This window comes from Prunus persica, chromosome G4 (genome assembly GCF_000346465.2).
Source record: "Prunus persica cultivar Lovell chromosome G4, Prunus_persica_NCBIv2, whole genome shotgun sequence".
NCBI classification, from domain to species: Eukaryota; Viridiplantae; Streptophyta; class Magnoliopsida; order Rosales; family Rosaceae; genus Prunus; species Prunus persica.
The window spans coordinates 5,531,753-5,557,370 of NC_034012.1; the positions used below are offsets into that span (position 1 = coordinate 5,531,753).

The following is a 25,618-nucleotide window of genomic DNA, read 5'->3' on the forward strand; positions in this document are numbered from 1 at the left end:
CGCTAAGGCCTAAGCCGAGGCGTTTTACCTCCCGTGAGAAACATAGGATGTAAGCCTTTTATGCCTTTCAAGGCGTGCTAAAAATATGTGAAAATATATATTCTAGTGAAAAATACCATGAAAAAAAAAAATATAATATAGTTAAAAAATAATCAATTTTCATTTAGAAGGAAAAACACCAGACAAGACTTAGCTCATTTGTCAATATTAAGGACCTATGTGGGAATGCATCTAGAAAGGCTAAAAGCGCTTCTGACAGTGGTTGGCAAAAATTTTAGAAGTGCTTTAAGTGCTTTTCCAAGAAGCACTTGGATTTTTTATTTATTTTTAAAGCGCTTATGAGCATAGAGAAGCAGTTCCAAATGAGCCGTAAGTGTTTCCATATGTTCCATAACCTCATATATAAACGAAGTTTCTTTTATTTTCACTGCCAACCAAATCCAATCTACATCAATAAGAACTCCATCCCAAATGTCATACACAATGCACCCAACCTATTCCCAAGTTTACACTACTAGTTGCCGTTGCATTTGCAAGAAAATACACCAATATTTCATATCTCCAAAATTAATATCCATGCAAGAGTTTTAGGAAAAACAAAATCCATTTATTCTTGAAGGAGCACTGCTTAAATGAAAATGAAAACATACGGAAGTTAAGCGTAAGGTAAGAGCAGTTATAAAACGTACATGTGCTGAAATAGCTTGAGTGACACTATTCTCAGTCTCTGCTATGAACTGTCTCCACAAGGACTGGCACTGCACTGGTGTAATTAAGATATTCTTTGAAGAAACCTAGTTCAAATTAACCTTTAATAAGGAACCAGTTTGATCAGATAAAAAGTTTACAGATAACGCAAAACACATTAAATGGTACCTCTTCCCAATTGCTTGAGGCGAGAGGGTCTACAGAGGCTCCGATTTCCCTATCTTGTGAAGATGAAACAGTAACAGCTCCATCCATTAGAGAGGAAAAGAGAACTTTTTCAATATGATCTGGCTTCTCATCCAAGCGGATGGCAGCCATGACGGACAAAAGCTTCATAGACTGCAAGAAAGATAGAATAAAATAAACTAAAATAAAACGTTAACACAAACGGACAGATAACTATTCTTCCATAAAAGTTCCCAATGATTACCGCAGAGCGAGCATCCTTGGTAATACTTGCAATGTCTTCTTTACCAGTCCAAACCCGAAGCGTTGAATCGCTGTCATAATTGAAGACTGTGGAAAACCTGAGACATTTTAACAGAAATGATAAGCAATCAAAATGACAACGAAAAAAGAAGCGAAAATATATTGACAACAAGTCCTTTACCGATCCTTCATGTGGATCATAATTTTCGTAGCCTCTTCCCTTGCTTTTTTCTCCACCACATTCCTTGAGTAATCCCTTAAATGTTGCAACATTTCGGCAATTGTTGCTTCGTCCAACTCAAAATCGGCAACTACAGTTGAAAACTCTGATATAGCAACTTCAGTTTCACGATTAAGAAGTTTTCTTATTGAAGCCCAAGTGTCTTTTCCACCAGTTTCAAGTAGAGTCTTTACTGGTCCAGTTAAAGATGCAGACAGTTGTTGCTGAAAATTTAAAGGTTATTTTCGTTGAGAAATTTGAGTGGCAGCAAATTATCGACCTAACTTTAAAAGTATTCTCAGTCATATAATAACCAAGATTTTAATAGATTATCGTAACATTACCTCATAGTTGACATTCAATTCTGACAACTTTGCACTACAAACGGATGATGCATGTGCATCTATATCACGTTGAAGTTTTTCGCGAACTCTTGAAGCATCCCAATTAGCTTGTATTACAGCAGCATCTGAAAGGAGAAACATGTTAAGTAGTACTAATAACAAAGGTTCTGTTTGGTGGACAAGCATGTTAATTACCTGCACATCCTTTGTCAAACTCAAGCATGGAAGAGTGAGTACAGATACGAACATATGTAGCAAATCCTCTTCCTTTGTTTAATGATTGCTCCAGCCTCACTTTAAAATCTTCAAGCGCTTTGGAATGTACATGTCCCAACATGGTCGTGTATGCAGGGTAAACAAACTGGAAAATTAAGAGCAAAGCGAGATTAGAAGTATGATAATTTGCATCAGTACGTGGCGCTGCTATGAATCCTCAAATCAAGCTCACCGAATCCAACCCACTGTTTAATCAATTGGGTTTAAAGACAATATGAACTATAAACATCAGGCAAAGCTACTTTCGATTATTACATAACAAGCAAGCTCCACTTGTCAATTCAGTTTCTCAGAGTGATCTTTGTCTCTTTCAGGTTTTGGTAACTAATTACATGGAGTCATGCTTCGGGAATGATGTTTTGGTGCACATTATAGAACTTTTTGATAGGGGGCCTGAGGGAGAAAGTTCAGGCTTAATTATCATGCCCTTCATTTTGAGATTAGGGACACGAGTAATGTGGTATTGAAAATAATTTGAAGGCTTGTAAAACTTAAAAACCACTACTAGTCTCGACCTCCTTATTTCCAAGGATTGTCTAACCAACTGAAAACCTAACTAAAATCTCTGTTAAATTAGAGAGACGAAGAGAGTAGCCATACATCCAACGCTTTTGACTCCAACAGTTGTCGTTTTGAGTTCCTTGCACCTTCGTCAAAGTAGATGGTGGCCTCTATGTCATATCTATGATGCACAAGCAGGATCAAGACATACAAATAAAGTGATAACTAGAAACAATACAAGCCCATAAACACACAAACAATAAAAACTTCAGTAATGCATAGAAAGCACACACACAAATAAGCAGACACATACACATTTAAGAATCTGATCACAAGGAAACACTACGTACTTGCTCGTTTTAGTGGTTAGGCAAAAAACAATGCACATAGCACGTAGCGTGTGAAAGAGTGAATTGAACCTATTTGAATAAGTGGTCAATCCAACAGACAATGTAAAACCACTATGACTCTATGGTAATAGTAGATGTATGGGCTCTAATTGCATATGATTCATTTTAGAAACATAAAATTGACATACCCTATGCTTAACTGGTATTTGGTTTTCCAAATCTCCTTTTTTTACAATGAAACAAATGATGAACAATCCTTCATAAGTTTTTTTCTTAAAGAACAAGATTAAACAAAACAAAATTGGTGCAAAGTACAATGCTTGCTAAAGGAAAAAAGAAAGGAAACATAGTTTTGCTTCTTCTACTTAGATGTTCCACCAAATCCCCCTCCCTTCATAATTTAATTTTTATGAAAATCATGAACATAGATAGTTACAACCACTCCCTGTTCATTTTTGGAATTTTGAACTCACATATTTAAACCATAGTGTAACTTACTTAGAAAGATAGGTGCTTAAAATGGAGCTGAGCCTTTTACCAAAACCTTGTGCGGGGCCAATTTGGACAGCTTCTTCCAATGCCAACCAATCCTAAATCATGTTCATCCAAGGAATGAACAATGAAACCTTCTCGATCATATTAAGCATAAGCATCTAAAAAATGGAGATAAATGAGTACCTCATCGAGGATCAACTGACTGAATTTCTGGTTGGCTATCTCTTCACACCGAGCAGTAGCAGCCATAACCTAATTAAATCAGCAACAGAATTACTTATGTATATGTTCTATGCGTATGAGAAGCAAAGTTTGAAAACGCTAAGGCCTAAGCCGAGGCGTTTTACCTCCCGTGAGAAACATAGGATGTAAGCCTTTTATGCCTTTCAAGGCGTGCTAAAAATATGTGAAAATATATATTCTAGTGAAAAATACCATGAAAAAAAAATATATAATATAGTTAAAAAATAATCAATTTTCATTTAGAAGGAAAAACACCAGACAAGACTTAGCTCATTTGTCAATATTAAGGACCTATGTGGGAATGCATCTAGAAAGGCTAAAAGCGCTTCTGACAGTGGTTGGCAAAAATTTTAGAAGTGCTTTAAGTGCTTTTCCAAGAAGCACTTGGATTTTTTATTTATTTTTAAAGCGCTTATGAGCATAGAGAAGCAGTTCCAAATGAGCCGTAAGTGTTTCCATATGTTCCATAACCTCATATATAAACGAAGTTTCTTTTATTTTCACTGCCAACCAAATCCAATCTACATCAATAAGAACTCCATCCCAAATGTCATACACAATGCACCCAACCTATTCCCAAGTTTACACTACTAGTTGCCGTTGCATTTGCAAGAAAATACACCAATATTTCATATCTCCAAAATTAATATCCATGCAAGAGTTTTAGGAAAAACAAAATCCATTTATTCTTGAAGGAGCACTGCTTAAATGAAAATGAAAACATACGGAAGTTAAGCGTAAGGTAAGAGCAGTTATAAAACGTACATGTGCTGAAATAGCTTGAGTGACACTATTCTCAGTCTCCGCTATGAACTGTCTCCACAAGGACTGGCACTGCACTGGTGTAATTAAGATATTCTTTGAAGAAACCTAGTTCAAATTAACCTTTAATAAGGAACCAGTTTGATCAGATAAAAAGTTTACAGATAACGCAAAACACATTAAATGGTACCTCTTCCCAATTGCTTGAGGCGAGAGGGTCTACAGAGGCTCCGATTTCCCTATCTTGTGAAGATGAAACAGTAACAGCTCCATCCATTAGAGAGGAAAAGAGAACTTTTTCAATATGATCTGGCTTCTCATCCAAGCGGATGGCAGCCATGACGGACAAAAGCTTCATAGACTGCAAGAAAGATAGAATAAAATAAACTAAAATAAAACGTTAACACAAACGGACAGATAACTATTCTTCCATAAAAGTTCCCAATGATTACCGCAGAGCGAGCATCCTTGGTAATACTTGCAATGTCTTCTTTACCAGTCCAAACCCGAAGCGTTGAATCGCTGTCATAATTGAAGACTGTGGAAAACCTGAGACATTTTAACAGAAATGATAAGCAATCAAAATGACAACGAAAAAAGAAGCGAAAATATATTGACAACAAGTCCTTTACCGATCCTTCATGTGGATCATAATTTTCGTAGCCTCTTCCCTTGCTTTTTTCTCCACCACATTCCTTGAGTAATCCCTTAAATGTTGCAACATTTCGGCAATTGTTGCTTCGTCCAACTCAAAATCGGCAACTACAGTTGAAAACTCTGATATAGCAACTTCAGTTTCACGATTAAGAAGTTTTCTTATTGAAGCCCAAGTGTCTTTTCCACCAGTTTCAAGTAGAGTCTTTACTGGTCCAATTAAAGATGCAGACAGTTGTTGCTGAAAATTTAAAGGTTATTTTCGTTGAGAAATTTGAGTGACAGCAAATTATCGACCTAACTTTAAAAGTATTCTCAGTCATATAATAACCAAGATTTTAATAGATTATCGTAACATTACCTCATAGTTGACATTCAATTCTGACAACTTTGCACTACAAACGGATGATGCATGTGCATCCATATCACGTTGAAGTTTTTCGCGAACTCTTGAAGCATCCCAATTAGCTTGTATTACGGCAGCATCTGAAAGGAGAAACATGTTAAGTAGTACTAATAACAAAGGTTCTGTTTGGTGGACAAGCATGTTAATTACCTGCACATCCTTTGTCAAACTCAAGCATGGAAGAGTGAGTACAGATACGAACATATGTAGCAAATCCTCTTCCTTTGTTTAATGATTGCTCCAGCCTCACTTTAAAATCTTCAAGTGCTTTGGAACATACATGTCCCAACATGGTCGTGTATGCAGGGTAAACAAACTGGAAAATTAAGAGCAAAGCGAGATTAGAAGTGTGATAATTTGCATCAGTACGTGGCGCTGCTATGAATCCTCAAATCAAGCTCACCGAATCCAACCCACTGTTTAATTAGTTGGGTTTAAAGACAATATGAACTATAAACATCAGGCAAAGCTACTTTCGATTATTACATAACAAGCAAGCTCCACTTGTCAATTCAGTTTCTTAGAGTGATCTTTGTCTCTTTCAGGTTTTGGTAACTAATTACATGGAGTCATGCTTCGGGAATGATGTTTTGGTGCACATTATAGAACTTTTTGATAGGGGGCCGGAGGGAGAAAGTTCAGGCTTAATTATCATGCCCTTCATTTTGAGATTAGGGACACGAGTAATGTGGTATTGAAAATAATTTGGAGGCTTGTAAAACTTAAAAACCACTACTAGTCTCGACCTCCTTATTTCCAAGGATTGTCTAACCAACTGAAAACCTAACTAAAATCTCTGTTAAATTAGAGAGACGAAGAGAGTAGCCATACATCCAACGCTTTTGACTCCAACAGTTGTCGTTTTGAGTTCCTTGCACCTTCGTCAAAGTAGATGGTGGCCTCTATGTCATATCTATGATGCACAAGCAGGATCAAGACATACAAATAAAGTGATAACTAGAAACAATACAAGCCCATAAACACACTAAACAATAAAAACTTCAATAATGCATAGAAAGCAGACACACAAATAAGCAGACACATACACATTTAAGAATCTGATCACAAGGAAACACTACGTACTTGCTCGTTTTAGTGGTTAGGCAAAAAACAATGCACATAGCACGTAGCATGCGAAAGAGTGAATTGAACCTATTTGAATAAGTGGTCAATCCAATAGACAATGTAAAACCACTATGACTCTATGGTAATAGTAGATGTATGGGCTCTAATAGCATATGATTCATTTTAGAAACATAAAATTGACATACCCTATGCTTAACTGGTATGTGGTTTTCCAAATCTCCTTTTTTTACAATGAAACAAATGATGAACAATCCTTCATAAGTTTTTTTCTTAAAGAACAAGATTAAACAAAACAAAATTGGTGCAAAGTACAATGCTTGCTAAAGGAAAAAAGAAAGGAAACATACTCCCTGCTTCTTCTACTTAGATGTTCCACCAAATCCCCCTCCCTTCATAATTTAATTTTTATGAAAATCATGAACATAGATAGTTACAACCACTCCCTGTTCATTTTTGGAATTTTGAACTCACATATTTAAACCAGAGTGTAACTTACTTAGAAAGATAGGTGCTTAAAATGGAGCTGAGCCTTTTACCAAAACCTTGTACGGGGCCAATTTGGACAGCTTCTTCCAATGCCAACCAATCCTAAATCATGTTCATCCAAGGAATGAACAATGAAACCTTCTCGATCATATTAAGCATAAGTATCTAAAAAATGGAGATAAATGAGTACCTCATCGAGGATCAACTGACTGAATTTCTGGTTGGCTATCTCTTCACACCGAGCAGTAGCAGCCATAACCTAATTAAATCTGCAACAGAATTACTTATGTATATGTTCTATGCGTATGAGAAGCAAAGTTTGAAAACGTTAAGGCCTAAGCCGAGGCGTTTTACCTCCCGTGAGAAACATAGGATGTAAGCCTTTTATGCCTTTCAAGGCGTGCTAAAAATATGTGAAAATATATATTCTAGTGAAAAATACGATGAAAAAAAAATATATAATATAGTTAAAAAATAATCAATTTTCATTTAGAAGGAAAAACACCAGACAAGACTTAGCTCATTTGTCAATATTAAGGACCTATGTGGGAATGCATCTAGAAAGGCTAAAAGCGCTTCTGACAGTGGTTGGCAAAAATTTTAGAAGTGCTTTAAGTGCTTTTCTAAGAAGCACTTGGATTTTTTATTTATTTTTAAAGCGCTTATGAGCATAGAGAAGCAGTTTCAAATGAGCCGTAAGTGTTTCCATATGTTCCATAACCTCATATATAAACGAAGTTTCTTTTATTTTCACTACCAACCAAATCCAATCTACATCAATAAGAACTCCATCCCAAATGTCATACACAATGCACCCAACCTATTCCCAAGTTTACACTACTAGTTGCCGTTGCATTTGCAAGAAAATACACCAATATTTCATATCTCCAAAATTAATATCCATGCAAGAGTTTTAGGAAAAACAAAATCCATTTATTCTTGAAGGAGCACTGCTTAAATGAAAATGAAAACATACGGAAGTTAAGCGTAAGGTAAGAGCAGTTATAAAACGTACATGTGCTGAAATAGCTTGAGTGACACTATTCTCAGTCTCCGCTATGAACTGTCTCCACAAGGACTGGCACTGCACTGGTGTAATTAAGATATTCTTTGAAGAAACCTAGTTCAAATTAACCTTTAATAAGGAACCAGTTTGATCAGATAAAAAGTTTACAGATAACGCAAAACACATTAAATGGTACCTCTTCCCAATTGCTTGAGGCGAGAGGGTCTACAGAGGCTCCGATTTCCCTATCTTGTGAAGATGAAACAGTAACAGCTCCATCCATTAGAGAGGAAAAGAGAACTTTTTCAATATGATCTGGCTTCTCATCCAAGCGGATGGCAGCCATGACGGACAAAAGCTTCATAGACTGCAAGAAAGATAGAATAAAATAAACTAAAATAAAACGTTAACACAAACGGACAGATAACTATTCTTCCATAAAAGTTCCCAATGATTACCGCAGAGCGAGCATCCTTGGTAATACTTGTAATGTCTTCTTTACCAGTCCAAACCCGAAGTGTTGAATCGCTGTCATAATTGAAGACTGTGGAAAACCTGAGACATTTTAACAGAAATGATAAGCAATCAAAATGACAACGAAAAAAGAAGCGAAAATATATTGACAACAAGTCCTTTACCGATCCTTCATGTGGATCATAATTTTCGTAGCCTCTTCCCTTGCTTTTTTCTCCACCACATTCCTTGAGTAATCCCTTAAATGTTGCAACATTTCGGCAATTGTTGCTTCGTCCAACTCAAAATCGGCAACTACAGTTGAAAACTCTGATATAGCAACTTCAGTTTCACGATTAAGAAGTTTTCTTATTGAAGCCCAAGTGTCTTTTCCACCAGTTTCAAGTAGAGTCTTTACTGGTCCAGTTAAAGATGCAGACAGTTGTTGCTGAAAATTTAAAGGTTATTTTCGTTGAGAAATTTGAGTGACAGCAAATTATCGACCTAACTTTAAAAGTATTCTTAGTCATATAATAACCAAGATTTTAATAGATTATCGTAACATTACCTCATAGTTGACATTCAATTCTGACAACTTTGCACTACAAACGGATGATGCATGTGCATCCATATCACGTTGAAGTTTTTCGCGAACTCTTGAAGCATCCCAATTAGCTTGTATTACGGCAGCATCTGAAAGGAGAAACATGTTAAGTAGTACTAATAACAAAGGTTCTGTTTGGTGGACAAGCATGTTAATTACCTGCACATCCTTTGTCAAACTCAAGCATGGAAGAGTGAGTACAGATACGAACATATGTAGCAAATCCTCTTGCTTTGTTTAATGATTGCTCCAGCCTCACTTTAAAATCTTCAAGCGCTTTGGAACGTACATGTCCCAACATGGTCGTGTATGCAGGGTAAACAAACTGGAAAATTAAGAGCAAAGCGAGATTAGAAGTATGATAATTTGCATCAGTACGTGGCGCTGCTATGAATCCTCAAATCAAGCTCACCGAATTCGACCCACTGTTTAATCAGTTGGGTTTAAAAACAATATGAACTATAAACATCAGGCAATGCTACTTTCGATTATTACATAACAAGCAAGCTCCACTTGTCAATTCAGTTTCTCAGAGTGATCTTTGTCTCTTTCAGGTTTTGGTAACTAATTACATGGAGTCATGCTTCGGGAATGATGTTTTGGTGCACATTATAGAACTTTTTGATAGGGGGCCTGAGGGAGAAAGTTCAGGCTTAATTATCATGCCCTTCATTTTGAGATTAGGGATACGAGTAATGTGGTATTGAAAATAATTTGGAGGCTTCTAAAACTTAAAAACCACTACTATTCTCGACCTCCTTATTTCCAAGGATTGTCTAACCAACTGAAAACCTAACTAAAATCTCTGTTAAATTAGAGAGACGAAGAGAGTAGCCATACATCCAATGCTTTTGACTCCAAAAGTTGTCGTTTTGAGTTCCTTGCACCTCCGTCAAAGTAGATGGCCTCTATGTCATATCTATGATGCACAAGCAAGATCAAGACATACAAAATAAGGTCAGAACTAGAAAGCACAAAAGCCCATACAACACTAACAATAAAACTTCCAATGCATAGAAAACGCACACTCAAATAATAGCAGACACATACACGTTTAATAATCTGTCACCTCGGAAACGCTGCTTGGTGCTTGCTTGGTAACATATGAAAAATGCATTCAAACCTATTTGAATTTGTGGTCAATCCAATTGACAATGTAAAAGTACTATAACTATAAGGTAATAGTAGATATATGGGCTCTAATAGGATCTGATATTGATATTTCAGAAGTATAAAACAGAAATACACTAATTCAACATTTCGACTATTATATACAGTACAATGATTTCATTTTAACTTACTACCCAAAATTACAGACAAAAAGCATGATCCAAAAAAAAAAATTCAGATAAAGGATTATTTGAAAGCAGTTTATATGGATAATAAATGATTTTGTTCCTACTTTGGCAAGGAAGAGTGTCGGGCCATAAGTATTAATCCCTAGTCCCCGCGTTTAGTATGGTTCCTGAGAACTTTGAGTGGATAAACTTTAGGAAAAGTTTTATTTTTTGACATAATTATTTCCACCTGGAGGAATACAAGACAAGGAGCCCTTAGGGAGTATTTTTCGTCACCACTTTAACCCAAGGTGTATAATCACCACCTTTCTCAACACTTGACACGTGTCTATAAGCATAACCATGATTACGTAAATCAAAGTAAAAGTCAACCATTGTTATACTTAAGGACACATATCAAGTATTAAGAAGGGTGGTTAGCATATACCTTGAGTTAAAGTGGTGATCAAAAATATTTCCTCTTACATAAGGATATATGTTTGGTTAATTAGAACAAACAAGAAAGAAAAAAACCTTTTGGCGACCAACACATTTCATCGCCAGGCTGTCACTGAAGACTCATGGCCGAAAGTAACAGGCGAGGAAAATTGATTTTCGTCGCAAACACCTTTAAGCGACCAAATCCTTTTGACGCCCTTCAAAAAGATTTTGTCGCCAATCTGTTGGTTGAATTCTTAACCCATGCCTAAATCTGACAAAATTTTTGGCACGAAATTACAAAAGTTCCTCGCTAATAACCCTATTGGGTGACCAAAGTTTTGTTGGTGGCCAAACATTTGGTAGCAAAATGAAGTTTTTTCTTGTAGTAAGCCCAACGATATAAATAGTGTGGAATGACTACTTGAGAGAGAGAGAGAGAGAGAGAGAGAGAGAGAGAGAGAGAGAGAAACAATCAGATATATAATCAGATCACCTGAAACTACTACAACTAGAGGGGGAAAAAAGAATTTTAAAGCATATTATTAGTGTACGCACTTCCTCACATCCTATGCCACCAATTTACACAAATACAATTGTTATTGAATAATGAGAACACTACAAATAAATAAATAAAAAAGGAGCAAAGTAACAATACTTCACTGGCATATGGTCTTCCAAATCTCTTACCCGTCTAAAGAGAAAAGAAAGGATACATAGTGTTTCTTCTCCTACTTAGATGTTCTAACAAATCCCTCTCCTTTCATCATTTAATTATAAGAATATCACAAACACAGACAGTTCACCTTTGGAATTTTAAATTAACATATTTAAACAAGGGTGAAACTTACTTAGAAAGATAGGTGCCTAGAATGGAGCTGAGCCTTTTACCAAAACCTTGTACAGGACCAGTTTGGACAGCTTCTTTCAATGCCAACCAACCCTAATTCATGTTCATCCAAGAAATGACCAATAAAACCTTCCTGATATTATACAAGCATCTCAAAAATGGAGATAAATGAGTACATACCTTATCATATATCAATTGATTGAATATATGGTTTGCAATCTCTTCACACCGAACATTGGCAACCATAACCTAATTAAATCATCAACAGTATATGTTAAGTGAAGACCACAAATTATTTTCTAACGGAAAGAAAAGAAACTAAGAAACCTTGTGAGCGGGAAGATCCAGGTCCTTGTTCTCTTTGATTACTTTCCAAATCTGTTGTGCACTAAAGGAAAATCCTGAGGCAGGGACAAGACCCCTTCTATAACCAGCAAACAACATACCTGGAGACAACCGCTGCCTCAGTTGAGCAACCTGGAGGATACAGGACATAACCCGTAAGTATCATAGTAAACTTTTACAATGAATGGATTACTTAGGAAATATAAGAACTGTGTTTTCCCTGATAGGAAGGACGTCTATCAATTCTTCATATATTATTAATGTATATATACAACCCTGCAGTGGATGCTACCACACGCGTAAATTAATAAACATATACAACCCTTCTGATAGTAGAGAGGTTACCTCCTCCTTAAACTTCTCCTTCTCTTCATAACTAGACATAACAACTACTTCTTCCTTCACGTCAAAGAATGTTGTTATCAATGACAATAAGAACACAACTCTAATGAAGACATTAAAAAGAACACAAGCTGTGAGAGAGTAGAGAAGGATATAAGAGATCTCACACTAAAGAAATCACTGAAGCGGGTACTTTTATGGGCTTGGGGCTTTGGAACTCCATTCCATATCTGCAGAATTTACAATATCTGAGAGATACGAAGAAAACAACTAAGGTATAAAAACAACATAGTGCTGAAGACAAAATTACCTCCTCTAGCGCTGTACTGAATAATACATTCAGTATAAATTTCCTCGAACCAGGGTGCCAATGTTGAAACGGGGTCTAAAGTACAAACGGCCACAAACAAGGAAAATTTAATATGGAACAAGAAAATTATAGTGGACAACATAATCCGTTAATAAGCTCAAAAAGTATGCCCCAGACCTTTGAATTATCGTGTATTACAAACAGTAACGTCGTTTTACGGGGGATGCCAAAGCGCATCACAACCTATATAAATTCGAAACCAGAATTTCAATAACCGACATTCAATGCTGGATAGACAGTAGAGATATAGACATGGTTCTAGAGTACCTGAAAAAATGTTTCAAGAAAAGGTTTGTCTTGCCCGTCAAGAGACCTATATATATATAATCCAATCTCCAAATTAATATCTTAAATTAATTTCAAAATACATGTATACGTGTAATATCATATTGACTTGATTTCCTGATAAAAAGTCAATTAATATCAGAATTTGTTTTTTTCATTATTTTTCGCCTCAACCAAACATATATATATTTTTATTCGGTTTTTTTATTGAACCAGGGGCAAAAACTCCAACACAACCATATAACTTATTATTTATGAAAAAAACAAATCGAGCGCCAACAGTGTTACCAAAAGGGGTGGATTCCCTGTTTTATTATTTGTTGGTAGAAGAATCAATTTCTAGAAGATCGAATCTGAGAAAGAAGATGGGATCAATGCTGGATTTTTGTTCTTGTGGTGGATAGCCTAGTTAATAAAATACGGAACAAGAAAAGTAAGAATAACATACACACGTGTTTTGTTCAGTAAAACTTTCGCAAGATACTATAAAGTTCGTCCATTATATAATATTTTAATATAATTTATTTAAAGCTTTTAATATATATTATTTTTATTCAATAATATCTGAAAAATATGGGTATAATACATGAATTTTTTCTATATTATTCAAAATTTTGTAAAAACAAGTGTATTAAAGTGAAAAATATGTATATACGTGTATTGTACATCTGCTTTTTAAAAAAAGGTGTATTTTACCGAGTCATTAAGACATGTACGAGAAACGGAAGTATTATGAAAACATATATATGGAAGTGATACGAGTATTAAACGGGAAGAGAAACGATAGGGCAAAAGTATGTGAGAAAATTCATGCATTAATTGTGTGAGAGGGTAAAACGGGAAAAGAATTATTTTTGTTGATTTTATATGTTCTTGAAATTCTTTCACCACGTGGCATGCAACAAAGGGAGCTAGTTAAAGTCGCATGAAGCATACCTCTAACATAGTTACACTTTCAATTATGAGTATATTTTCATTTTGATAGAATGTGTTTTTCGATTGCATTTAATATGTATTTTACGTTAAAGTTTATTAAAAATTAGTTAATAGAGCTATGAACAAGCATGCATATGATATGATTTAATATACATTTTAGCTAGCCCACCTTTTGAACATTTCCTGTCTCGTCAGCTGTGATTCATGACCATTAATTATGGGTGCATAATTTGAATAGCCTTTGCTGTATTCATGAAAGGCAAAGTCCTAATTAAACACTCAATAAGCAATAATGATATCAAAAGCTTCTTTCCAAGGATTATAGATGTTGAAAACCAATTTCAAACCAACTTTGTCTTGCTAAAACAAACTACGCAAGTAGTAAGCTTACATATTTATCAGCAAAATGTCTGAAACTGCCAGAACAAATAGGGTGCTTTGCTTCTTGAATGTATCATCCTGGAAGATAATATAATTGCAGGAAGCACAAAGAGCGATTAAATTTGATTTTTAAAAAGTGGGGTTTTAACAAAAAGCTGATTACCTGGCCTCTCTCCCTGCCATCAGTACCCTCCAAATCCATGGCAATCGTGCAAGGCTCAATGCCAACACACTTGGCTATCCATATACCCTTCGTAGTTTGGCTCCTGAAGTAAACAGATACACACATATATAGCACCTAATCTAAAAACAAAAATAGAAAATTGAGTATATGATCAACTGAAAAGCTCAGAAACTAACCTTCCACTGTTTGCATTCATCTCCTTAAACTTAGTAGTGAACAGATGGTTCTGTAAAGCGCTCTTCCCTGTGATTTCATAGGCAATTAATTGCGCCATATTGCTCAAGCTCAATCAATTAAGTTGATTAAAGTAAAAAAGCTTCATTTTAATTACCGCTGCTCTGAGGACCCACGATAGCTACAACACCATAGGAGATTCCACACTCAGCAAGCTTCACTTCCTTGACGAACCTGTCGAGCCCACCAGCATTAAACTTACCATCTCCATAGATGAGTTGCGTGGCGCAGCAATCTTCCTCCATAAATACAATACTCTCTCAAAATCTCCAACTCTGAGAGCCCAAATATGGCAGCCTTCAAGGCTCCAACTTTCAAGCACCGACTTATACAAACTTGAAGAGCAGGACGACCCAGATTCTATGCTTCCTTTGAAACTCAAGCATTATTCTTCTCAGTAAGTAAAGCTTCTTGCTTTTTGACAAAAAAGAAAGAAAAAAAAAGAAAAGAGAAGTGAAGCTTCTTGCTTGAAGAGCGAGCAAATAAACAGAGTAAATGAAAAAAAATGTAGACAGAGGAACTGGAGTTAGGATTCGCCACCTACTCTCTCTCTCTCTCTCTCTCTCTCTCTCTCTCTCTCTCTCTCTCTCTCTCCCACTCTCCCACTCTCCCTACTCTACACTGAAAGCTTCGTGTTTACTACCTTATAATTAATATAACTTTTTTTTATTTTAAACTTTTTTTTGGTCGAGCATGGTTGTTCATATTAGTAATTTTAATTTAGTAGTAAAACAAAGGAATTACTTTTGTGAAAAGGTACTGTTGATGCATGCATGATTAAAAGAATTTAATAAATAAAAGTTTTGACATGTTTGAAAGGACCCACTCCGAATTTTTCAAAACCCGAGGCGAATCCCGTGGAAAATTCCCGACATCACCCCGATGCCGAGCTCACTTAATAAAGATCGAGACTTTCTGCCGAAATTTCGGCAAAGTCTCCCCTATAACTTGGACATTTCCCAAAATTTCAACCTGCATAAAAACACATTTAATATTTCCAACGGGCAACATGCACAATATAATTTCATGCAATTCACATAAACGGCCTTCGACCTTCCTAAAATTCTGAACTACCAAGCATGCAATCAAATCAATTCATGCCTTAAGTAAGGCAAACGATAAATTCAAAATATAAACTAGGATTGTTAAATTTCAACATGCATCATTTAACCTTTTACATTTCAACATACGAGGTTTTAGCCTCCTAACACAATCACATTTTCACCTCAATTTCAGGACCAACAACAAGGTCCGAACCAATCTCCGTATAATGATATGACTAACATTTAGTCTGCGGCTGCACCTAATAACCTTAGGCTGCCTACGTACCCTCCTTGAGGGATCAAGCCACAGGTAGTTCTTCCCTTAAAACCTAAGTCCACACATAGGCAATACCTTATTTCATTTATCTGTATATCACATAATCTCCCCATACGCCGGTACTACCAACGCCACGTATGGGGCCTGTCAACACGCCGGATAACCTACGCCACGTGCGACCATACTATACTATCACAATATCTCCCCATACGCCGGTACAACCAACGCCACGTATGGGGCCTGTCAACACGCCGGATAACCTACGCCACGTGCGACCATACCATACTATCACAATATCTCCCCATACACCGGTACAACCAACGCCACGTATGGAGCTTGTCTCAACTCCGGATAACCTACGCCACGCGAGACCTGCATATCATATCACATATCTCCCCATACGCCGGTACAACCAACGCCACGTATGGGGTCTGTCGACACGCCGGATAACCTACGCCATGCGCGACCTCAACATAATATCACATATCTCCTCATACGCCGGTACAACCAACGCCACGTATGGGGCCTGTCTCAACGCCGGATAACCTACGCCACGTGAGACCTCAACATCACATCACATATCTCCCCATACGCCGGTACAACCAACACCACGTATGGGGTCTGTCGACACGCCGGATAACCTACGCCACGTGCGACCTCAACATAATATCACATATCTCCCCATACGCCGGTACAACCAACGCCACGTGTAGGGCCTGTCCCAACGCCGGATAACCTACGCCACATGAGACCTCAACATCACAGGGTGATACTTGTAGTGTAACCAAAATTCGGGGATATGCCTAAGGTAGTGCGTATAGCACTTCAAACTGACATTCTAGACTCTTTTGTATCCTTATACAAACATATATATATGTATATATATTTTACTTCTAATATTGTATAAACCTCAACAATAGTCTAGCACCCGATAATCTCCCTGGGAAGGTGAGATTACTCCGGGAGACTCACGGTCAACCAAGGGTCAAACTATCCTAACCCTGGTCAAACGGGCCTACGGGGCCCACGACCTCCAAATTCCGATCCGAAAATTCCTATGGGTTCTGCAAGGTATAGGACAATCGTCCTGCAAATTTGGTCCAGATCGAACGGTCAGATCGCTCATGATCGCACGATCTGACGGTTAATATAAAACATAAACTTTAAATTATTAATTCGGAACATCCGGGGCTCCGATTCACAATCCCTGAATTCCTACACGATCTAGAAATACTTAGATTAGCATATATTATATTCGAGACCATCCAACGGTCCCAACCTATCGAACCCGGATAACGCGCAATATGCGATAGTCCGTTCGATAGTCAAACGACGTCCGAATTGAGATTCGCGAAATCCTACGCACTCGTAACAACCTAAGGATCTCATCGAGACATAGTGCAACTCCACTACCCTCGCCCACGCGCCGCCACACGCGCTGGCAGCGTTGGGTGTCCAAAGCGATTACGCATCGCCGGAAAATCTCAAAACCACGGCTCCAAACTCCTACCCTAGGTATAACACCCAATTTGGAGCCATGTTTGTTCTTCGACCAACCCCAAAAACTGACCGGAAGTGGCCGGAATGGCGATCCCAAAATTGCCCGAATTTCAATTCTGAAATCGAATTGGCTACGCTAAGAATCGATCCAATCCTACCCAACAGACAGCTAGAGCATGAAAAGTAGGTGAGAAACCACACCTTGCTCGTCGAAATCGGTGGCTGAAGGGGGGAGATCGATGGCGGCGAAGATCGGACGAAACCGGCCGCTTCTTCTCCATTTTTCGGCGAAACCACGGCGGCTGGAGGCGGGAGTCGGCTGGGGCTGGAAGAGGACGACGCCCCGGTCATTTTGGTACCGGCCCCGTCCACAGCCGTGGCCGGTGGCCGGAGTTACGAGGAGGGAGAGAGAGATCGACGGGGAGAGAGAGAGAGAGAGAGAGAGAGAGAGAGAAATCTGATCTTTATAAAAATGACATTTTGAAATAATTACGATTGTGCCATTGGATTTCTTTTGACCATATCTCTCTCGTTACAACTCCGATTCGAGCCCACTACATGTCTATGAACTCGTCTCAGCACCGCCTATCCAAAAATACTAGTTACTGCCCCGAACTCTCTTCGGTTAAGAAAATGACCAAAATGCCCTTATCTCAAGGGTAAATTTGTAATTTCCCTTAAATAATTTAAATAATTTAAATAAGGGGTTTAATTTGGAGTCGGGGTGTTACAATGTTGATTAATGCTAGCTAGCTAATTTAATCTGCCAAGTCTGCTGACAAGACTCACCCTGAATTTTTCGAAACTCGAGATGAATTCTGCGGAATTTCCGACATCACTCCGATGCCGGGCCCACTTGCTAAAGACCAGGACTTTATGCCGAAATTTCGGCAGAGTCTCCCCTGTAAATTGAACATTTCCCAAAATTTTAACCTGCATAAAACACATTTTATACTCCAACTGGCAGCATGCATAGAATAATTTCATGCAATTCACAAAATCGGCCTCTGGCCTTCAAATAATTCAAAACAAAACTACTTTAATCGAATAGTACCTTAAACAAGGGAAATAATAAACTCAAACATAATTATGAATGCCGAAAGCAACTTACATCATCTAACTTTCCTAATTCCAACATACGAAGTTTTAACCTCCTAACACAATCACATCTCGTTTTCACCCTAATCTCAGGACCAACGACAAGGTCCGAACCAACCTCAATAAAACAACATGACTAACATTTAGTCTGCGGCTGCACCTAGTAACCTTAGGCTGCCTACGTACCCTCACTGAGGGATCAAGCCACAAGTAGTTTTTCCCCTAAAAACCCGATTCCAAACCCATACAATACCTCTATTCATCTCTCTGTTATTCACAATATCTCTCCATACGCCGGTACTACCAATGCCACGTATGGGGTCTGTCAACACGCCGAATAACCTACGCCACGTGCGACCTCAACATATTATCACATAATCTCCCCATACGCCAGTACAACCAACGCCACGTATGGGGTCTATCAACACGCCGGATAACCTACGCCACGTGCGACCTCAACATAATATCACAATATCTCCCCATATGCCGGTACAACCAACGCCACGTATGGGGTCTGTCAACACGCCGGACAATCTACGCCACGCGCGACCTCAACATAATATCACAATATCTCCCCATATGCCGGTACTACCAACGCCATGTATGGGGTCTGTCCGCACGCCGGATAACCTACGACACGTGGGACCTAACAATCACAAGGTGGTACTTATAGTGTAATCAAAATTCGAGGAGGTACCTAGGGTAGTGCGTATAGCACTTCAAACTGACATTCTAAACTCTTTTCATACAATTATGCCTATATTTAATTATATAAGATAAACTCTAATATTATATAAACCTCAACAACATCCCAAGTACCCCACCCATCATCAATACTTTATCAAAAATGCTAAATTAACAATTAATTCTAAAAATGGATTTCCAAAAACCATTAAATTCATATGCCTAAAAATTCCAACCTAGTCAACATGACTCAACAACGCTCAAGACCTGTCATTAGGGTCATTATAATCCTTATAGGAAGGTAAAACTACCTCGGAAGACTCGAGGTCAATCAAGGGTCAAACTACCCCAACTGGGTCAAACGGGCCCACGACCTCCAAATTCTGATCCAAAAGTTTCTATGAGTTCTACAAAGTATAGGACACTTGTCCTGCAAGTTTGGTCCAGATCGGACGGTCGGATCGCTCACGATCGCATGATCTGACGGTTATTATAAACATAAACTTTAAATTATTAAATCGAAACATCCGGGGCTCCGATTCACGATCAGTGAATTCCTATACGATCCTAGAAATACCTATAACATATACTAAATTCGAGACCATCCAACAGTCCCAACTTATCGAACCCGGATAACGCGCAATGGGCGATATCCGTTCGAGACTCAAACGGTATCCAAATTGACATCCGAGCACACCTACGCACTCGTGAGAACCAGGAGATTTCATCGGGACATAGTGCCCTTTTTTTTACAGTGCCCACGGGCCGCCGCATGCGCCGGCAGCGCGTGGGTACCCAAAGCGATTACGCATCGCTGGAAAATCTCAAAACCACAGCTCCAAACTTCTACCCTAGGTATAACACCCTATTTGGAACCACTTTTGTTCTTGGACCTACCCCAAAAACTGACCAGAAGTGGCTGGAATCGTGATCCCAAAATCGGCTGAATCCTAAATCCTAAATCGAATGACTTAAGCTAAAAATCAATGCAATCCTACCCAACCATCAGCTAGAGCATGGAAAATAGGTAAAAATCCATACCTTACTCGTCTGAATTGGTGGCCAGAGGAGAGAGATCGAGCGGTGAGAAGTTTTGTCAAAATCGGCTCATTTTCGACGGATTCCGGCGAGCACAGTGGATGGGGATGGCTGAGACCAGTCGAGGAAGGACGAGGGAGAGGTGGCGGTTAGAAACCAGTCACGAGGCCGGTCGTGGACTGTGGCGGCGGCGACAGCCTTGGAAGGTGGCCGCTGTGAAAAACGAAGGTAAGGGGGGGCTGTTTGCGACGGGGGAGAGAGGGAGAGAGGGTTTTTCAGGTTTTTTTTTATTAAAAACCCATTTTAAAATATTTATGATTTTGCCACTGGTGATGTTTTGCCCATAACTTCTTCGTTATAACTCCGAATCGAGCCCACTACGTGTTTACGGACTCATCTCAGTACAGTCTACCCAAAAATACCAGTCAATGCCCAAAACTCTTTTCGGGTAAGAAAATGACCAGAATACCTTTACCCCAAGGGTAAATTTGTAATTTCACTTAAACAATTTAAATAAGCGATTAAATTTGGAGTTGGGGTGTTACACGCACAATATAATTTCACGCAATTCACAAACTCGACCTTCGGCCCTCACCAAAAACCGAAGCGAAACCAAACTACCCACAAAGCCCTTGAGGAGGGAGATCGGAGCCGGCGAAGTTCGAGTGAAAACCGGCCAAAAATCATCTTTTTCGCCGGCCGATGTCAGGGAAGGGCCGAGTCGTGACGCCGAGGCCAAGCCGGTCCTTTTGTACCGGTCCCGTCAGCAGCCGTGGCCGGAGTTTCGAAGAGAAAGAGAGAAATCTGATTTTTATCAAACCATTTTTGCCAAAATTACGGTTATGCCACTGAGGGTATTTTGATCGTATCTCTCTCGTTACAACTCTGATTCAAGCCCACCACGTGTCTACGGACTCATCTCGCCGTGCTCTACGCAACAGTATAGTCAAAATTCTGAATATCTTCTCATCCCCTTTCTTGTCCTTCCCTCCATTCACTAGTGTCACATCCTGGGTTCGACTCCGTCGGAGCACGACATTGTCCGTTTTGGGCCCCCCTCTCTGTCATCACAATTTTATTTCTGGGAACTCACGAGCAACTTCCTAGTGGGTCACCCATCCTGGGATTGCCCTAGCCCCCAACTCGCTTAACTTCGAAGTTCTCATGACTCCGAAGCTAGTGAGCTCCCAAAATGCCTCATGCTAGATGGAGGCGGGCATGTACATATAAGGCACATCACCCTCTCTCCATTGGTCGATGTGGGATGTTAAAATCCACCTTCCTTAGGGGCCCGACGTCCCTGTCGGCACATTCGCACCACACGGCAGAATGGCTCTAATACCAAATTGTCACATCCCGGGATCGGCTCCGCCGTAGCACGATATTGTTCGCTTTGGGCCGCCCTTCTGCCCTCACGATTTTGTTTCTGGGAACTCACAAGCAACTTCCCAGTGGGTCACCCATCCTGGGATTGCTCTAGCCCCCAACTCGCTTAACTTCGGAGTTTCCATGACTCCGAAGCCAGTGAGCTCCCAAAAGGCCTCATGCTAGACGGAGGCGGGCATGTACATATAAAGCACATCACCCCCTCTCCGTTGGTCGATGTGGGATGTTACAACTGCCTTCTTTATTTTTTATTTTGTGATGTGGAAACTGTAACACTCGACTCCAAATTTAATTCCTTATTTAAATTATTTAAGTGAAATTACGAATTTACCCTTGGGGTAGGGGTAATTTGGTCATTTTCTTATCCGAAAGGATTTTTAGACAACAAGGGGTATGGTTGTGTAGGTTGTCTTGAGACGAGTCCGTAGACACATGGTAGGCTTGAATCGGAGTTGTAACAAAGATTTGGCGACCAAAATAAGTCCAGTGGCAAACTTGTAAATATTTCGAAAAAGTTTGGTAAAAATATGATTTTTACACTCTCTTCTCTCTCCTCGCGTGCTCACATCCCTCTCTCTCCTCTCTCTCTCTCCCCGACCCGATCACTCTCTCTCTTTAATTCTCTCAGCTCCGACCACGACAAGGGTCAGGACCGGTCCCGATCGACTCCTCTCGAAGCCCCAAACCCAAACCCCCAGTTTCCCGATCGAAAAACTCGAATCTCGCCGGCAATATCGACTGGTTCAATCGGAGATTTTCTCCGTCGTTGCGTCGCCGCCTCCGCCGCCCAATCTCGGTAAAACAGGTTAGGGTTCTTACTTTTTTTCCGAGTTCTAGCTGTCTATTGCATAGGATTTGATCGATTTTGAGTTTTGGAAACCGATTTTGAAACCTAGGTTTTTGCAGGATTTCAAAGTGAAATTCTGGCCTGTTGCCATCCAAATTGGACCTTCTCGTAGTTGAATAAAGTGATTCTTGCCTCTAGAAGTATCTAGGATAGGAAGGGTGAGCGGTGGTGTGGAGTTTTTCCGTCGCCGAAAATTACTTTACACACCCACAAGCAGCCGACGCGTGTGGCGGCGTGTGGGCAAGGGTGGTGAAGCCACATTTCGATATGTTGTAATCCTTGTGTTATCACAAGCGCGTAGGTGTGCTCTGATTTTGATTCGGACGTCGTTTGACTATCGAACGAATTTCGCATATTGTGCGTTATCTAGGTTGATAGGTTCTGACCATTGAATCATTTCCAAATTAAAATATGTTAATCAAGGAACTCTTAGAATCGTGTAGGAATTCATGGGTCATGAATTGGAGCCCCGGATGTTCCGAGTCAATAATTCGAAGTTGTGGGTTAACGATAACCGTCAAATTGTGAGCGATCCGACCGTCCCTTTCGGATCACACCTGCAAGACGTAATTCCTAACCTGTAGTCGGACCTTAGGATATCTCATTTTAAGTACACGCACCGGGAACTTGGGGATTTAAATGTTATTTTGTGACTCCCGTTTCAAAGTGATTTTTTATTAATTAAGGGTTCGTATCTCGAAATAGGTGCTCCGATCGATCGTACACAGCAGGCGGGACCCTCTCAGGGTCGGGCAGCTTGGGACTATTTGTGAGTGGACTTTGTTTTCAATAATACGCATGGTTTTATTGATGAAAGATTTATACATATGTTTTAAATGGTATATGGGATATAATATATATTCGGTTGTTGAATTTGATGTCCTTATAAGCTTTGACAATATATTTTGGGTTTAGACATATTTGAGTATCGTGAGTATATTTATATGGATTTTGGAAAATTCTAGCTATATTGTCTATATGTGGGGTACTTGGGTTGTTGAGGTGAGATTGTGGAAGAATTTGAGTATGAGGGGTTGTTGAGAGAAGATGTATGATTACACTATGTAAGTACCATCCCTTGATTATTAGTCTTACACGTGGCATTGGTAGTTCCGGCGTGTGAGACACTTCCAATACATGGCGTTAGTAGTTCCGGCGTATGGGAAGACTATGTACATTGCTTGGAATCATCACACATGGCATTGGTAGTTCCGGTGTGTGATGATGTAGTCTGCACGCGTAGGACTTAGTATTGGAGCTACACGTGGCGTTGGTATTTACGGCGTGTGAGCTATGGAGTTTCGTCCCCTGGTTGGACCGCTCATCCCTAGACGCGGGATAGCACCAGGAAATCCTGTGGGCTAGCCAAACAATCTCCCGGTTGGATTGTTTCCCCGGTACCTAGGTAGTGTGATGATTATATTGTATATTTATATTTATATATTTATATCTATATATAGGTGTGAGTGTAAAGCAATTAGAGTATATGCAGTGGGTTGGTAAGAGCAGTACAAATTTGGGAATGAAGTTTGTGGTTTGAGTGATTTTTGGGTTCAATGGGTTTCAGAGAAAAATGTTTTTGAGCATTTGATTATGAATTATGAACCTGCATGTCTTGAGCATTATTTTTACACGGTGGGGTTATTATGTTGTCTTAAATGCCAACTTTGTTTTGTCCACTCACATGTTTTCTGTTTTGCGCTCCCCAGACAGTAGTCGCTACAGGAAGTTTGCAAGCGGTGTTCGAGGGCCGAACCGTACATCGATAGATTAGGATTTGAGTAATTTCTTTCTACTCAACTGTTGTTGTAAATTAAATCCGTTAGATGCTCTGTTATTGCCCATGTTAGGTTTTACTTAGAGGTCGGAGGCCATTTTAGTATGTATTGTTGTTTGTTGGAAGCATGCTGCTGGTTGGGATATTATTATGTATATTATGCAGGTTGAATTTTTTATTGATGTGGTTGCACGGCTCATTTGGATTGCAAGTTTGAGTACATGTGCTTCTAGTTGCTTAATCGGGGATTTTAGTCATCTTTAGGTTGTCCCTGATTCTCTCTAGATCAATTAAACATGTTGATGTGTTTTGGTGACTCCACAAGATTTACCCGTATTAGACACAACATTACTTTATACTTTTGTTTGTTTGTGAATAAAAAGCTTTCGTTTATTCTTAAAAAAAGACGCAACAAATATAACCACTGTTTCATTTCAAGAGAAAAGGAACAGTATGGACAAGCAAGTTGGGAATTCCAAATAATTAAACAATGTGCACAAACTTAGTACTCTGAACGGCCATAATTACTTTAAAAGGAGCATAAATTGGTTGAAACCATGAACGACCATCACCATAATAGCCCACGGAGGAGGCAACCAGTTGTTACTCTGCTTGTAAGCCTCCTAAGAATACAAAAGCAAACAGAATCATATACATTACGTTTGCAGGATTGGATTGAGCTTCTAAACATAAAGATAGGTTGAAAATGTTAGCATGCATAAACTTGCCGTTACTTAGTCAAGAGTTAGCATGCATAAAGAGAGGTTGAAAATATTAGCATGCATAAATTTTCCAATATTAAGTGTTTCATTCCGGAACTTCATATATACAATGTTTCTTTTTTTCACTACTAAACCAAATCCAATCTACATGAATAAGAACTCCATCCCAAATGTCATGCACAATGCACACATCATATTTCAAAGTTTCTACAACTACTTGCCCATTACATTTCCAAGTACATATACATCACTAGTTACATCTCTATAATTCAAATCCATACAAAAGAAGTTATGAAATATACCTGCGCTAAAATAGCTTCAGTGACACTAGACTCAGTCTCTGTTTTGAACTCTCCCCACAAGGACTTGCACTGCACTGGAGTAATTAAGATATCTTTTGAAGAAACCTAGTTCAGAGTTAACCTTTAATAAGAAACCAGTTTGATGATAGAAAATTATACAAATGAACCAAAATCCATAAAATGGTACCTCTTCCCAAGTGCTTGAAGCAAGAAGGTATGCAGAAGCTCCTATTCTCCTATCTTGTGAAGATGAAACAGTAACAGTTTCATCCATCAGAG

At 39.0% G+C, this 25,618-nt stretch overlaps 1 protein-coding gene across 1 annotated transcript in view; it reads right to left on the bottom strand.

The window, feature by feature from the left end:
- Nucleotides 1-25,618, bottom strand: part of LOC18780771 — a 42,720-nt gene that overhangs the window by 3,649 nt on the left and 13,453 nt on the right. The window contains exons 33-56 of the mRNA XM_020561267.1: nt 9,183-9,348; nt 8,988-9,112; nt 8,605-8,867; nt 8,425-8,521; nt 8,163-8,333; nt 7,976-8,080; nt 7,151-7,219; nt 6,971-7,062; nt 6,220-6,301; nt 5,539-5,704; nt 5,344-5,468; nt 4,961-5,223; nt 4,781-4,877; nt 4,519-4,689; nt 4,332-4,436; nt 3,507-3,575; nt 3,327-3,418; nt 2,578-2,659; nt 1,897-2,062; nt 1,702-1,826; nt 1,319-1,581; nt 1,139-1,235; nt 877-1,047; nt 690-794 (exon numbers count right to left, since the gene is read on the bottom strand). Coding sequence (XP_020416856.1) covers nt 690-794; nt 877-1,047; nt 1,139-1,235; nt 1,319-1,581; nt 1,702-1,826; nt 1,897-2,062; nt 2,578-2,659; nt 3,327-3,418; nt 3,507-3,575; nt 4,332-4,436; nt 4,519-4,689; nt 4,781-4,877; nt 4,961-5,223; nt 5,344-5,468; nt 5,539-5,704; nt 6,220-6,301; nt 6,971-7,062; nt 7,151-7,219; nt 7,976-8,080; nt 8,163-8,333; nt 8,425-8,521; nt 8,605-8,867; nt 8,988-9,112; nt 9,183-9,348 — 3,267 coding nt within the window. The remainder of the gene's footprint in view (nt 1-689; nt 795-876; nt 1,048-1,138; nt 1,236-1,318; nt 1,582-1,701; nt 1,827-1,896; nt 2,063-2,577; nt 2,660-3,326; nt 3,419-3,506; nt 3,576-4,331; nt 4,437-4,518; nt 4,690-4,780; nt 4,878-4,960; nt 5,224-5,343; nt 5,469-5,538; nt 5,705-6,219; nt 6,302-6,970; nt 7,063-7,150; nt 7,220-7,975; nt 8,081-8,162; nt 8,334-8,424; nt 8,522-8,604; nt 8,868-8,987; nt 9,113-9,182; nt 9,349-25,618) is intronic.